We start from the raw sequence: 17673 nt of genomic DNA on the forward strand, positions 1-17673 counted from the left end.
GCAGAAGTTTGGCAGGTCACGAAAAAAGATAGAAGTAGTAGAAATGGATTTTCTAGGCAAGGCATGTGGTGTATCCAAAAATGATCATATCAGGAATGAAGATATTAGAAGGAGGTCAAAGGATATCTTTCTCATTCATTTGCTAGTATTGTATTCCTTCAACTCTGCCATTTCTTTCCGTTGGTTTCTTATGAATCTCCATATTTATTTTTGTGTACCGTAGAAGTCGCTTTCCATCCTTTTTGGAAACTATTTCCAGTGTTCATTTTTTGTTCTTCTTACCAACTGCTTTGTTTTATTTCGTATTCTTCTATACGTGTCTCGGGATTCTGGAGTATTTCATGTTTTGTACTTCATGTAGGCCTCTAGTTTCTCTTAACATTTCTCTTTTATTTCTTTTCTGAACCATGGTATATTCTTGGTTATTTCTTTTGTTCAATATGCCTTTGCGTTGTTTTTAGTTTTCTCCCAGCTCTCGTTTATATCTTCGATGTCATCTATTTGTTTCAGCTGTATCTCATGTGCTAGCATCCTTTGGTACATTTCTCTTGTGGAGTCGTTTTACAGTGATTATGATTATACATTGAATTTTTTCTCGGTGATTTTTTGTAGAAAATATTTTGGTATTATTTTCATTTTTATTTTTGCTAGTACTAGTTTGTGTTCACTTTCTTTGTCTGCTGAGTTTAAAGTTCGGATATCTAGAATCTGCTTTGAAAGGATTTTTCTTTTAGTGACTATAAAATCAATCATAGCTTTGTACCCCCTATAGTTTTCAAATTGTATATTTATACTGGAGTTTATGGTAGAAAAATGTATTATTGATTCTCAGTTCGTTAAAAGCACAGAGATTATCCACGAGTTCTCCATTTGCATTGACATGGTTTTCATTAAATCGTTGTTTACTCCTAGATCTTATTCATTTCTGTTTCATACATTAAAGTCACCTATAAGAATTAACGGTTCTTCATAAGGTATTTCATCCAGGATGGTTTGCAATTGTTCGTAGAATGCCTCTCGTTCCTCCTTAGGTTAGCAGTCCTCGGAGCTGTAGATACATATGACATTTAATTTTTGGTAGTCCATTGTGATGTTCGTATGTATTATTCTTTCGGAGATATAACGGCAAATATTTATTTTGTCTTTCAATTTTTTATGGACAAGTATACCTACACCTGCTCGTGCTCGTTCTTCTTTCTTCACTACACTGTATGCTAGAAAATATTGGTTATAGTCTCTTTGGCCTTTACCTTTCTTCTTTGTTTCTTGGATTGCACAAATGTCTATGTTTTTATTGATCAGTTCTTCTATTATCTCTTGGTCTTGTTGTTGAAAGAAGTAATATTCTATCTTGCTAATCTGATTGTGTGCTTATTTTTGCTTCTTGTTTTTCTTTTCTTTGCGTGTTTCGTCATCTTAGGCTCTGTTTGGGTCCGAGGCTTTATATTAGTTCTTTGAGCTTTGTTTTCTTCTACAATAGGTAGGATACAATAATATGTTAATGTTGTAATAAATTAACTAACTTTAAGAGAAAAAAGCTGCAAACTTTTATTGTTTTTCATCATGATTTGCAGTAGAATTATTAGCAAGAAAATTTTACTGTCTAGAACATCGAGAAAATTTTTGTATCTTTAATAAAATGTTTGTGTTTTCTTTCAGATAATTAGTTACACAAGTTCTAGAGGTGGCGTGAGCGTCTCAACTGAAAGAGGTGAAACCAGTAGAAGCGTACTATTGATCCAAAAAGCCAAACCATCAGACTCAGGAAACTATCAGTGTAACCCTTCCAATGCCAGGTCGGCTAATGTGACTGTACATGTACTAAACGGTAAGCTGTTTAATGCTTTTAAAAATCATGTAACCATAGAATTTATGGAATATTATTTTAACTAATCAATTGATTATTTTTTTGGTTTTTTCAATTAATAATTATATTTTCATATTACATTTGATTCGACTTTTTAGCATCAATTTTAGATTTATGTTATTCCCGCTTATTACACTAGTCAACAAAAATCATCTTTTTTTTGTGACATGGGTAGAACATGGCGTCGATTATGTACAATATTATTAGAAAGCTAAAATTAAAGTTTGAGTTTTTTTATCTCTTACATTTTATTTGCTACGAGGAATTATGCATTTTAGAAGAATATATTCATTTTAGTAAGTTCTTAGTGGTGCAGCGAACTAGGACTTAACGTACCTTGATCACGCCTTTCCACATCTTGAAGAAACCGTTCTCCAGGTTAATCACTTACAAAACCTAAATTATCTGTAAAAAAGTTAAGAAGAGCATCTAGGAAGTGAATTTTTAGAGACATGTTACATCCCATTTTTCTGTAGGCACTAAATAATTCAGTAACAAGATCGTGGCAGTCGTCAGTTTTGACATTACCAAGAAAATTTTACAACTGTTTTAAGAGCTTTTAACCTTATTTAAAATGTTTTAGCTCACAGATGTATCTCCTTTAAATTTTGCCTCCGTAAAAGAACTTTTAAGGATGTACGAGATGTATATGAGTGTATGTATGCGTGTTTATGTATTTGGAGAGTTGGCATGAAAGCTAGTCCTTTAGCCACAAATTTTTTTGTATAAAATATTTTTTTATAAATAATAAAACCAACTTTAAAAAGAAAGTTACAGGTTATTTTATATACTTCTATACTCTCTAAGAAAAGTAAATGGATGATGTCTATGGGAGTCTGAATTTTAAGATTTGATAGATTTTAATCAGTTTTATACTTATGTTTATTGCACTTGATGATGTTCCATTGTGATATACTACCGCATGAGCATATCGCAAGAGGGATAATATTTAACTTAGCCAAATGAGATGCTTATGTGCCGTGATTAGTTTTCAGACCAGTAGTTGTCACTGTCAACGTGTATTTAAAAATGTAGGCAATATCTTGTGGTAAGGCAAAGTGGATAGTATAATACTAATTATATTTGAGTCTTTTGCTATGTTTTTAAATTTTTCTTTCTATTTTATTAAAATCCTGTTAATAAAATGTTACTATTGGTCATCCAATCTAAATATATTTTAGATATTTCAGTTTATTTTCCTTGATACAAGTGTGACTTTTTACCCAAATTACTATAAAATCTTTACTATATATTTAATTTTTAATAGCACAAATTCCAAAAAATTCTTTATAAAAAGCGACGAGAAAAGTAAAAGGGTCACAAGACGCCATACCTCTTTAAACAAATTTTAAAGGTAAATGGGCGAGAACAGATACAGAAAAAACTAAGACATTCGCAGAACATCTTTCTAAAGTATTTAATCCATTTACCAGAGTAGTGCCTCTGAAACAAGAAGTACTACTTTATTATTTTCTTGACGCTCCATATCAAATGGAATTATGAATCTCCCAATTTAACATTAAAGAAGAAAAACTGATAATAAAAAATAAGATAAACCCCAATAAGGTGCCGGAATACGACCTCATTACAAATAAGATCCTTTAAGATCTAACCCATACTTGCTACAGAATAATCACTATGATCTGCATTCTATGTTAAGTCTGCACTACTTCCTTTTGCAATAGAAAGTGGCACAGATTATACTCATTCAAAACCTAGTAAAAATCCAAAAGATGTCAATTCATACCGACCGCTTAGTCTACTTACAGTTATTTCTAAGGTTCTTGAAAAATTTTGTTTAGAAGAATCAAACCAATATTGAACAAAAAGGGTCTTATACCTACCATCAATTTTGATTTCGTAACCAACACGCTACACTAAAACAAGTTCACAGATTATACACAACAATAAGAACTAGCCTCTAAAACTAGCAATACTGTATTGCAGCGTTTTTAGATGCCTTTCAAACTTTTGACAAGGTATGGCACACAGGACCTAATTAAAGTGTTCAAATTAAAGAAAAACCTACCTTACACTCACTTTAAACTGCTTAAATTATACCTTACAGAAAGAAGATATCTGGTAGGCTGACTTACTAACAAGCAATAACCTAACATTTGCAAAAGATACTGCTGTCCTAACATCTTATAGTAATCCAGCAGTAGCATAGGAGATACTGCAACTACATCTAAATAAAACTATTGAATGGTTTAACCTCTGGACAATTAAAGTAAATCCCTCAAAATCTACACATAATAAAACTAAACTCTAAGCAGAGTAACCTTGATGGACATCTTTTACTAAAAAAAGATGACGTAAAATATTTAGGCATTCATCTGGACAAACGATTAACATGGATCAAACATAAATATGGACGAAAAACTACAACTAGGAATTTTATACAGAAAACTTTACTGTATTCTGGGAAAAAATTCACACCTATCAATCGACAAGAAGCTGCTGATATAAAAAGTAATAATAAAACCCGTTTGGTCATATGATTTGCAGCTCTGGGGATTAACTAGCAAATCCAAGGATATGAAAATGCAAAGATTTTAATCTAAAACTCTAAGAACAATCGCTAATGCCCCTTGGTATATCCAGAATGACGCCTCATATAGAGATCTGCAAGTACTAACAGTCTCTGAAGAGTGCAAAAGAATTTCTGAACAATATCAAAACAGTTTCCGCGTACATCCTAACACCCTGGATACAATCTTCTCAACAACCAACAAGCGAAGAGATTGAAGTGATATGATCCCTTGGACCTATCAAACCGTTCCTGACAGTGCCTACAGTAGTGGAAGCTACGCCTTCAACAGCTCCCAGCCATTGTGATCTGTGCCGCTTTTAGTATTCGTGTTCACGTATTTGTGTATGTGTGCATCCCACCGGTAAACAAGCCAATCGTCAAGTGGAGAATGAGAAGAATTTTTTATGCGTCAATATTTATCTAGTAAGGAGAACAATAAAATCAAAAGAAATAAAATAAAATAATCATTTAAAGAAAATGTTAATAATGTTACAAATGACCGGCACGTGTTAGTGATAATCCGGACAAGTTTTTGTACCTGTTTTTTCCAATGCTGTAGCCGTTAAAGAACATATAAAAGTACGGCTTTTCCATAGGAAGAGAATAAGTAAAAAAATTATGTACTTGTCATAGCTTTATCGTTATATTTTTATTTCTACCTACTACTAATTTCTGATCAGCTTTTTGTATCACACCTATTTAAAATTTTTTAAGATCTTAGTTTGACCCATCTATTATTCACACATCTATTCTTTCCCGTATAATATTACATGGATTTTTTTTTTATTTAGATTACAACAATTTAGCGAAAATTTGGCCAGACTTTTATGTGGAGTTGTGCCGTTTTTTATTTATTAAATCGATAGACTTAATTTAAATTTAAATTAAATTTAAATTCAAAACTAAATTAAAATTAATTTAATATTGGCCCTTTGTTATAATATTTTAACGATTTCCATTCTCTTTACTTCTTCTATTGTTGTTTGTATGGGTCTAGAATAAGATATTAGTATTTTGGATGTCTTACCATCTGTAAATTTCGATCTTTATTTGGGATTTACTTACGTTTCTGGTCACTTTAATTTCTTGTTACACTTTATTGACATCGGATTTTTTCTTCTGATATGTTCTCCGCACCTTCTCACTTTAGTTTTGATCTCCTGCTATACCATTTTATCAGATAATTTTATGTATTCATAAGATGTTAATATCAGTCTTTTTCTTCTACTTCTGGAAGATCTTTGGAGAAAAAGATACCAATAAATAAGTGCAAAAATTACATTTTAAGGGCTTACTAATTACCAGAACAATTATTCACATAGGTTGACATAAAATTTACATTCAATTAAAATATTATTTCTGTCCAAATTTAATATATTTTTCTCGTTATGCCAATAAAAATAATGGTTATTGGGATACATTTTTATCTCATAAAATCTTGAATTCTTTAATGTGCCAGTGAAATACATTTTAATTTTAATAAAAGTAAATTTCTCGTAAAATTCGAATTTATTGGTTTTAATATATATTCAACAAATACAGTGTGCAACATCCGTTTAATGGAGAACGATCCTTTTTATTGTTTGCTCCCTACAAATAAATCAATTTTTTATCCGCATCATAATGTTACCATAGCAGCGAGGAATCTAAATATAACAAGGGACAGTTCGGTTTGTTGAAACAAAGCTTTCTACGTTTTAATCAGATTTATAGACCAGTTTTTTATATTATTTACTTTACTTTATATGATAACAAATGCCATTTTTGTCACATCATAGATATTTAGATAACGTTATTATTAAAAACAATAACAATTCTTTTTGTTTTTCTTTAAAAAGAACTAGTGTCAAATATTTCTGTTCGAACTCATGTACTATTCTTGTACGTATCTCTTGTATACCTTGCAGGTCTTGAACCACTTAACCAGTTCCCGTGCTCCCAATTTTTCTCTAATATTCGCTAATATTTCAATCTGGAATTGTTTAATCATTTAACGGTTTTAAATCTTTGACTCCCATGACTTATAATGTTTCTAATGCTTGTGTTTCTAACTTTTTGATCAGAATTTTTCTACCAATACTCTAATAACGGTAATTTCTTTTGTTTCTTTCTAATTTTTTCCAAACATTCGAATCTCTAAATCATAAGTTGTATCTTTTATCTATTAAAATGAGTTACAACCTCTATCTTGAAATATTATCTGTTTCTGAGCTGCACTTATTAACTACTTAGGTGTTACAAGACCAAGTAATGACAAACAATCACCCTACAGATGAAGACATTACGTATATGTGTTTTCCTTAAATCTAAATGTTGCTCTGCTCAGCTTAATCGATTTACAGAGTTATAAACTCAACGAGTACATCTGTGGCTAAACTCCATGTTTAACTTTTTAAAGCCCTTTAATAATATTTTTGCAGAGTGGCCAAAAGACTGTAATTAACCTTTTAGTTTGTTTTGCCTAAATATTTATTCATTTTAAAACATTTTCCACGATTAGAATATTTAGGATAATTCTCAAGTACTTTAAGACTCTTCTTATAGTGGCATCGGCTTTATGTTAAAAAAATATATACACAGAAAATACTCACAATTATAAGTACAAGTGATAGATGTATATATCTTATTTACAAAGTGAACAAAAAAATCCGATTAAATATCATCCACCAGTGCCCATACAGACGAAAAAGTTGAATGGTTCTACGATGACCTTAACATTGCGATACAAGAGGTAACCACCAACTATACTCTACTGATCAGAGACCTAAACGCCAAAATAGGCTACAAGGAGGATGATTTGGAGCTTGTACTTGGACCTCAGGTAACACAGGCCTATATATCTATATATATATATATATATATATATATATATATATATATATATATATATATATATATATATATATATATATATATATATATATATATAATATATATATATAATATATATATATATAATATATATATATAATATATATATATATATATAATATATATATATATATATATATATATATATATATATATATATATATATATATATGTATATAGAAATGTAGCCATAAGCTCCCTTACTATTAAGAATCAGCAGATTCCGATATCCGACGTTATAAATAGGAAGAAATCAATATTTTTATTATTATTGTAATTATTATGTTTCAATAGTCAAGTTTAAATCATTAAATGTAGTAGTTTGTAGAATTTCTCAAAAATTGTAACTTATTTTCGAAATAAAGATTTTTTTTTGGGAATATCGACGTTGAAGAAACATTTCTGGCGCTGCGAACCACAGGATATTTCATACAGAAACATAGTCGTTTCCTGGTCTACATTAGTTTAATGAAATCCTGAAGAACCTGGTAAAAGAGAAAAATGTATTGGAAATCAAACACGATCATCCTTGCGTAAGTTTTTCCTTTCTTTACCATTGTTTATGAGCATTTATTATTTTAATTGAATTCTTAAACATTTACATTGAATTTATTATTTATTGTTTATTGAATTTATATTATTTATAACATTTTACTTCAACGAATTTTTATATATACTTGCATTTATATTTTTTGCATATATTTTATGAGTACATTGAATGATATTTCCCAAAATAGTATCGAAAATTTAAGTTTACTATTCGACAATTTAAATCTAAAAATAAAAAGAAATCTACAAACCTCTAAATCTAAGCCTGCATCTAAATTACGTTCCAAAATGCCGATGACCAATAGCGATATTGCTAGCCTTTGCTCAACTCTGCCCGAATTCTCTTCTGGAGACAACCTCTCCACCTTTATCAAAGCAGTAGATAATTTAATAGTTTTCTTAGGCGCCCAAGATTTAAATCCGTCCCAAGAATTTATCTTAAATTCCCATATCGTATCTCGAATTAAAGGAGAACCTAGAAATTTCTTAAACTATTCTAATAAAACCAATTGGACAGAAATTCGTCCAGCGTTATTAACTAAATACGGAGACAGACGTTCCGAAGACATATTAGTAACACAACTATCCACTACCGTCCAAAAACATAGTGAATCCTACGACAATTATCATCAGAGAATAACTACAAATCTGAACGATTTACTCCAACACATCACCCTAAACGATAATCCCGCGACAGTCACTTTTAAAACTCCATACTTCAAAAACATTGCCCTCAAAACTTTCTGTACCGGAATCAACGAGCCTTATTGCGAATACTTATCGCATTTTGAATTAAATTCCCTAGAAGAAGCCCTTCAAAAGTGTATTGCCTACGATAACCACAAAAATCAACAACAATACATGAACTTCCTTAAGAGCCAACAAAACAAAAAGGCCCCACTCAAAAATAAACCCTATCAATCTTCGAATAATCAAAGATCCACAAACTTCCAACCCACATACTCAAACTTCCAACCCACGCATTCGAATTATGTGAGACCTTCAACTCACAACACAGAGCCCAATTTTAACTTCACTCCACAACAGAACTATAATTTTCCTCAGAGACAAAATTTCAGTTCTCACGAACAAAATCAATCCTTCCAACGAAACAATGTTCCGAAAAACAACCAACAAAGATTAAATAAATATAAAGCTCCTCGACCCCAACCAAATTTTGCTACTCCAATGAGCGGTGTTCAAACTACCACAACCAGAAACCATCAGCCCATGACAATTACAACTAATAGAAGCCACAATTTTCACATAGATTCAAATGATATCCAATATTTCGAAAATGATTTCGAAAATTATGAATCCGAACAAGAGCCCGATTTGCATGATGAAAATCATCAGGATTTTCAAGCCATCCCGTTAGACGATCATCCACCCCCTGTATAAACCTATATAATATCGAAAGTTCCCCTGGGTTACCCTGCTTCGTTACACCCAAAACACATCTACGCGTTTTAATCGATACCGGCGGTTCCCATTCAATTTTAAATCCGCGAGCTCTCAAACTATTTGATAAAAATCATATTTATCGAAAACCTTTTTCGCTAACGTCAATGAAAATTACTTCCAAGCACGACTTAAATATTAAGACGCCACTATTCCTAGAATATGGAATTCCACAAACATTCGACGTAAAAATTGCTGACTTTAGTAAACACTTTGATATCCTCCTTGGAACTTACGATCTGAAAAGATTCCACGCCACAATTAGCTACCCAACTCATACTTTAACCTTTGAGAATCCTCATGTTAGCATTCCATTTGAAACTTTATACCAAAAAATTCCAGTAAGCGTTCATAATGGCGAAGTTTTATTGCGCGAAAGACACTTTCAAGGTATCAAAATTCCCCATTCTATTCACGTTGCAAAAAACGTCTTTCTAGACACTTTCGACTTACCTATGCCTATGAAATTTAATAAGAGAATTGAAGTTGAGAACTTTTGTAATTATAATATAGTAAAAATTCCAACGACGCATTTTAATGAAAACAAAATCCGTACTTCGCACTTAAATAACGAAGAAAAATATAAAATTATTAATCTTTGCAAAAAATTTAAAGACGTATTTTACGACGAAAACAAAAATTTAACTTTCACGTCAGCTGTTAGACACGAAATTAAAACTAAGGATGAAAATCCAATTTATGTAAAGGGATTTCGGCATCCCAAAGCAATGCAGGAAGAAATAAAAAAAACAAATAAATAATTTATTAGATAATAAGATAATTCGACCGTCAATTTCACCGTACTCAGCTCCAGTTTGGATAGTACCAAAAAAAGCTGATGCCTCAGGTCAGAAAAAATTTAGATTAGTAATTGATTATAGGAAGCTCAATGATCATACTGAAAGTGATCGCTACCCACTTCCTCAGATAGATGAGATATTGGATAACTTAGGAAAAACCAGTTATTTCACAACATTAGATTTAGCTCAAGGTTACCATCAGATTGAAGTTCATCCGGATTCTATTCGGAAAACAGCCTTTTCAGTTCCGCATGGTCACTTTGAATTTTTACGTATGCCCTTTGGTTTAAAGAATAGCCCAGCAACATTCGAAAGGTTAATGGACAATATTCTTAGGCCCTTTATTCATAAGTTTTGCTTCGTCTACATGGACGATGTCATTATTTTTTCCAAGTCACTGCAAGAACACTTAGTTCATATTGCGACTATTTTTGACACTTTCAGAAAAAATAATTTAAAAATTCAGTTAGACAAATCTGAGTTTCTCACGAAAGAAGTTTCTTTCTTAGGTCACGTAGTGACAACCGAAGGAATCAAACCTAACCCAGCAAAAATCGAAGCTATACAAAAATATCCTCTACCAAAAACAGTAAAAGAAATTAAATCATTTCTTGGTTTAATCGGTTACTACCGAAGATTCATACCCAACTTTGCAAAAATAACGTCCCCATTTTCGAGATGTACTCGAAAAGGAGCAACTATCGACCCCACAAATCCAAATTATTTAGAATGTTTTGCAAAATGCAAACAATTGTTAACTAATTCTCCAGTCTTACAATATCCAGACTTCGAAAAGCCTTTTGTACTGACTACAGACGCCTCTAATATAGCTATAGGATCAGTATTATCTCAAAATAATCACCCTATTGCCTACTATTCTCGAACTCTAAATTCCGCAGAACGAAACTACTCCACTATTGAAAAAGAACTTTTAGCCATACTAGATTCTTGTAAACACTTCCGTATGTATTTATACAACCAAAAATTCACTGTAGAATCAGATCACAATCCTCTCGTATGGATCTACAAAATTAAAGACCCAACTTCTAGATTAGCCCGATGGAGACTTAAACTAGAAGAATATGATTTTGAAGTTAAATATAAAAAAGGCAAAGAGAATCAAGTTGCTGATGCTCTTAGCCGAGTCCAAATAAATGCCCTAAGCTCGAGTTCAGAATGTGCTGAACCCCCGAATTCAGAATGTGCTGAACCACCCGACAATTTCGACATAGACGATTTCCTTGCCGATTTTGACAACTTACAAAACAGTACTAACACACAACATACATCAGTTGAGAACCCTATCACTGGAATAGAGATTTCACCTGAACCAATTAATTTATCCTCAAACCAAATTATTTTTAAACCAGAGTCAAATAATTTTGAAATTAAATACAAAAGAATTTTTAACAAACACCGTTACACTGTCACTTTGACAAATAATTGGAAAATAGAAATAGCAAATACCTTCCAAAATATCCTTAGACCAAATCAAAAATTTGCAATAACAATCCCTCACGAATTTAGACCTTTTATCTGTAACTATTTTAAAGAAAAAATAAATTCCACAGTCAAAGCAATATTTTGCAATATACTACTTCAGGACATAGAAGAAAAAAACCAACAAATAGAATGCATAAAGAAATATCACGTAGAAAATCACAACGGAATAATTGAAACCTACAAACATTTAAAACAAAAATTTTATTGGCCCTCAATGCAGACAACTATTTCTAATTTTATCAATAAATGCGAAATTTGCCTAAAAAATAAATACGAACGACGCCCTTATAAACTTCCCCAATTAGGACCGTTGTTAGGTCAAAAACCTTTTGATATATTACATATCGATCTATTCCACTGCAATAAAAACCTGTATCTCACAATAATAGATTCTTTTTCCAAATACGGTCAATGCTATAAGCTCACCGACAAAACTTCCATTTCCATACTAAATAAATTAAGACACTACTTTTCGCACCACAACTACCCAAAAAAGATTGTATGCGACAGCGGCACCGAATTTAATTCCGCAGTCATTAAAGAATTCCTAAATATCCACAAAATCGAAATACATTTTACAACAGTAAACAATTCTTCCTCAAACTCTCCTGTAGAGCGCTTTCATTCAACTCTTATTGAAAAACTTAGGACCTTACAAGCCCAAAATCCAAATGATTCGTTAGATGACATTCTAACACACGCCATTCTTATTTACAACCAATCAATCCACAGTTCCACAGATTATTCCCCGTTCTCAATTCTGTACGGACCCTATGCAGAAGAAATACATTTCGACTTTGATCTTCCGATATACGAAACATATAATCAAAGACATAAAGAAGAACTCCAAAAAATAATCGGTAAAACAGATAAACAAAATTTAACAAGCACTCACCTTAAATATGTAAAACGAATACGAAAACATGTAGATAAACCTACTCAAGACCCAAATTTTTCACAGGACAATCCTCGCCTTGGTCCATCCACTCAATATTCAGGAGATTCCGAATAATGGTTACTATGCTGAAGAGATAGGCAAATCAAGAGAAATCTTCCACTATCACAGACATTTTCTTCACATTCCACTAGACAAATTATCCGACAGTATTGACGCTAGTCCGACAAGCTATTTCAAAGATCACTTCAAAAATGCACCTCTCTCGCTACTGTACTCCCAATACACCCACATACAAGAACAAACAAAAGACGATCTACACAAGATTACGCGAAAACAGAAACGCGGACTTTTTAATTTTCTAGGTACAGCCATCAAATACGTGACTGGAAATCCAGACGACTCTGACTTAGACTTGTTAAAATCACACATAATCTCTTTAGAAAATAAACAAAACGAAATCATAAAAAAATTTAATAACCAAATATCTTATGGAAACTCTTTTAACACGAGATTCGATAAACTTTTAGAAAAACTAAATTCTGATAATTCAATTCTCATATCTGCACTCAACAAATTATCAGCTGATTTTGACAGCTATATCATTCTACACAACGAGATAATAAATCTTCAAAATATAAACGAATTTCTAATGAAACTTATAAGAACCATTACTTTATCTGAACTTAATATCTCTAATATAGAATTATTCACTTTAAAGGAAATAATAGACCTTAAAGAGAACCTTCTCAAAATTTATCCCAGAAATTCAATTCCCAGTAGTAATGAACACCCTTATGAACTTATAGAGTCAACAAAAACTTTAGTTTGTGTAACTTCAAATACAATGCTCATAATAATTAAAATCCCTATACTCCATGAAATTCCTTATACTACCTATAAAATCTATCCCATTCCAAACAAAGATCATGTTATGATTCTGCCACCTGCAAGCTACTATACAAATAATAAATGGTTCAACACTTGTATAGGACAAGGCGATAGCATAGTTTGTTCCAACTATGTACAATCCAAATGTAACATACCCAATGTAGATAATTGCACAAAAACATTAATCACAGAGAACTTTTTCCAAGAAACCAGCAAAGTCATATTGCTAGGAATAGTTCACCCAATGAGAATCCAGCAGATAGAAATTAATTCAACCAGCCTCTTGACGACAGATATACCAATAATGATTGAAGGTATCCAATTTAATAAAAAGACGTCTCAAGATATTTCCATTCCAAAAATTGTTCCAATAAAATTAATACCAAACCATGAGATGAAAATTGAAAAATTAACAATCCCAGAGACACATGGCCAAATTCAACCAATAGATACCATAGAAGTACTACCCCGATTATCCATAGGACTGAGCACCACTTCTGTTATAATATTTTTAACTATTTTAGCTTTCCTAATAATCTTCCTAATTAGGAAAAGAAAACGAATTTCCAAAATCCTATTTGGAGAAAAATTGCATCCTGCCCAGATCCAGATACTAGACGAGCTGATAGCCGAAGTAACCAAAACTTCGAGGACGAAGTCCCAACCAATGGAGGGAGGAGAAATGTAGCCATAAGCTCCCTTACTATTAAGAATCAGCAGATTCCGATATCCGACGTTATAAATAGGAAGAAATCAATATTTTTATTATTATTGTAATTATTATGTTTCAATAGTCAAGTTTAAATCATTAAATGTAGTAGTTTGTAGAATTTCTCAAAAATTGTAACTTATTTTCGAAATAAAGATTTTTTTTTGGGAATATCGACGTTGAAGAAACATTTCTATATATATATATATATATATATATATATATATATATATATATATATATATATATATATATATATATATATATATATATATATATATTTATATATATATATATATATATATTTATATATATATATATATATACGTCTTCATAACAAGGCGAGATCCGATTAAATCGAGGACAACCCGAGATCCACCAATAGGAAATTAATTATTTGAGTATATTGTTCATAACTATCTTTATAATTAACATATTAATCATGGCACACTTAGAGGGGAAAAGATTTTTGAACTTAAATTTTTCTGATAAATTAAAAGCGAAACGAGATCCGTAGCTGAAAAGGGAAGGGGAAAACTTATATACAAAATTTTAGATATTTTCCGATCAACGCGAGATCCCACACTGTTGCCAGCTCTAAAGGGTATTAGTCGAGCGACCAGAGCTCGTCTTGTATTGCATATTTCCTACTGAAGGAGTAAAGTAATTTGCAGTTACGGTGTTTTATATTTTAAAAATGTCTCGAGGGCAGCGGTTAGTTGAATTAGTGAAACAAAATTCAAAGATAACAGAAGGTAAGTAATGATTATAATTTTTCTGTATATAATCAAATAATTCAACATAAACTTTATAAACCAAATAACTAAAATGCTCTGTTTTATTGAATTTGTTGAATTCTATTCTCAAAGCTATTTTTGTTTATTATTTATGTACAAAATTAAAAAGGGGAAATTATTTAAACTTAACAGTTTATCTATATAAGAAAAGCTACCATTGTAACATTCTAATCGTGTTTTTACATAAAAATATTAGTTTTGCACAAGAGTAAATACGTTCCATATAGTAGAGTAAATCGACTGACAAAAATTTATTATTTACTTATTTGTCAATAAATTTGTTCTGTCTTAAATTAACTATGCTGTAGCTTTTTAAATGTAATTTTTTAGATATTGGTCAGTAAGAATTTCTCACTGTGATTTGTTTTAAATAATTCCCTTGACTTTAGTAGACTGATTTATTTTCTTTTTTTAATAGGTCAGCACTTCGAAGGGCAAAAGTGTAGAATGTAGTCTGTGGAAAGGAAGGGTGTGGAACAAGAGAGACCGCTGCCTATACTGCAGTTTGGACGTAACAAATTTTTCGAGGCATATTTTTAGAAAACGTCCTAAAGTGGAGAGTGTTTTAAAAATAACCATGTTACCCAAAAGAGATATTGCTAGAAAGCATATGTTAGATCTCCTAAGAAAGCAAGGGAATTTTTCATATTTGCACGCAGCCGATACCATTAGACCTGTCCAGAGACCTTCGCCTTTTTCAAATTCTAATACTGTATCAGCAGATTACTTACCCTGTATATACTGCAAAGGTTTATATAAACAAAAATCCCTGAAGAGACATGCAAAAAAATGTTATTATAATAAGGAAAACAAAGCAGGAATTAAATATACAAGTGAAGGCCAAACCATGCTTTCATTCACAGAATCTCGAAAGAGATTTTTGGATAAATTAAGATTGAAATCTGAAATTTTTAATTCGATGCCGGCTGATCGAATTTCATTAAATGGAAAGGGAGATGTAATAATATGCCAATATGCGGAAGATTACTTAAGAAAGCATAAAAGGCCCCATATAAGAAGTGCTGTTTCAAATAAAATTCGTAAATTAGGCAGATTGTTAATTCCTCTACAAGATTTGTATGGCATTAATACTATGATAGAAGCACTTAAAGCTGAACATTTCGATAAAGTTGTTGCAGCGACTCGAATAATTTCGGGTTATGATGAAGTTACACATTCCTTTCAAGCGCCTTCTTTAGCACTGCATATAAGAACCACATTGATGGCGGTAGCTGCAGTTGCCAAATCCCTACTCTTTAAAATGGACCCTATTTTACCAGTTCAAAATTATGAAGAAAGTTTAAAAGATGTTAAAAGATTTAATGAACTGGTGGACAAAAACTGGAAATTTTCTATGGGATCGCTTGCTCTCAAAGATCTCAACGAAAAGCAGTGTCTCAAACCACAAACATTACCAGTAACTCAAGATATTATAATGTTTAAGGATTATGTGCAGCAAGTGGCTGAAACCTCTTTAACAAATTTAAATATAAATTGTAATGATGAAAAATCATTTAAAAACTTAACAGAAGCTGCTCTTGCCCTTTTAATTGTATTTAATAGGAAAAGAGTAGGTGATGTGCAGTACATCAAAATTGAATCCTATGTTAACAACTCCACTAACAGTAATCAGGAAGAGTGTCTAAATATACTTAGTGAAAGCGAAATTGCTCTTTCAAAACATTTTAAAAGAATTATTACAATTGGTAAAGGCAGCAAAGCAGTACCAGTACTTTTTTCAAAAAATATTCAAAGATATGTGGATAGTTTGCTTTCTATAAGAAACTCTACAGACATCGTGCCAAAAGATAATCCATTTTTGTTTGGTCTTTCGGGAAGTTCCTCAAAATGGGCAGATGGCTCAAAAGCTTTAATAAAATTTGCTGAGAATTGTGGTGCTAAAAATCCTAAAACTCTGACATCGTCAAGATTACGAAAACAAATTGCCACAGTGTTGCAGATCTTAAACTTAGATGAAACTGAAATGGAGCAAGTGGCCAGATTCATGGGCCACACAAAAAAAACGCACGAGATATTTTACCGGTGAGTGTTGTACTTAAAATAAAAAAGCTAGGGTACTTATATTGTATATTTCTTTTAAGATTACCTCAGGATATTTTCCAGAACGGCACAAATAGCAAAATTGCTTTTGATGATGGAGAAGGGCGTTGGTGCTGAAAACAAAGGCAGAACATTAAATGAAATTGATTCCCAACTAGAAATGTGGAACAATCAAGACACACGACCAGAAGAACCTGATGATATATCTAATATGTATGCATCAGAACCAAATTGTAGTAAAGAAATGGATTCCGATGTGTTGAATAGAGAAGACCACGAACTCGAATCAGATTGGTCGAAAGATATCTTAGTGGACCCAAACTGCAATGAAGAAAACTATGTCAACGCAAATAGATACTAAAGAGGGTAGGTAATATTTTATTATTTGTATTACATATTACATATGTTACTATAAGATTATGTTCTAATTTTGCTATGGTATTTAATTTTAATGTTAACAAAAAGAATCGTACACAACATATTGTCCCCTTAATACCTATTACAATTAGATAACTCGAATTTTTGCAATTTTGAGTGGTCGACTTTTCACACTTTTTTGTTACTATAACAAAATAACTTCTAAGGCGTTTATAAAATATACTCCTATATACTAGAAGTTATTTTGTTGCAGCTAACTATATGAGACAGATAAAATTCGAGTTACCTATTTGTATTACTTATTAAGCGGCGATATGAGTTGATTAGCTTACATTTAAAGTTACATAAACCGAAAATC

The 17673-nt window shown here is 31.5% G+C and overlaps 1 protein-coding gene across 1 annotated transcript in view; it reads left to right on the top strand.

The window, feature by feature from the left end:
* Positions 1–17673, top strand: part of LOC140441457 (lachesin-like) — a 552705-nt gene that overhangs the window by 446002 nt on the left and 89030 nt on the right. Inside the window, exon 4 of the mRNA XM_072532192.1 lies at positions 1660–1828. Within this exon, the coding sequence (XP_072388293.1) occupies positions 1660–1828 (169 nt within the window). The remainder of the gene's footprint in view (positions 1–1659; positions 1829–17673) is intronic.

The sequence above is a fragment of the Diabrotica undecimpunctata genome, chromosome 5, assembly GCF_040954645.1.
Source record: "Diabrotica undecimpunctata isolate CICGRU chromosome 5, icDiaUnde3, whole genome shotgun sequence".
Lineage (NCBI taxonomy): Eukaryota > Metazoa > Arthropoda > Insecta > Coleoptera > Chrysomelidae > Diabrotica > Diabrotica undecimpunctata.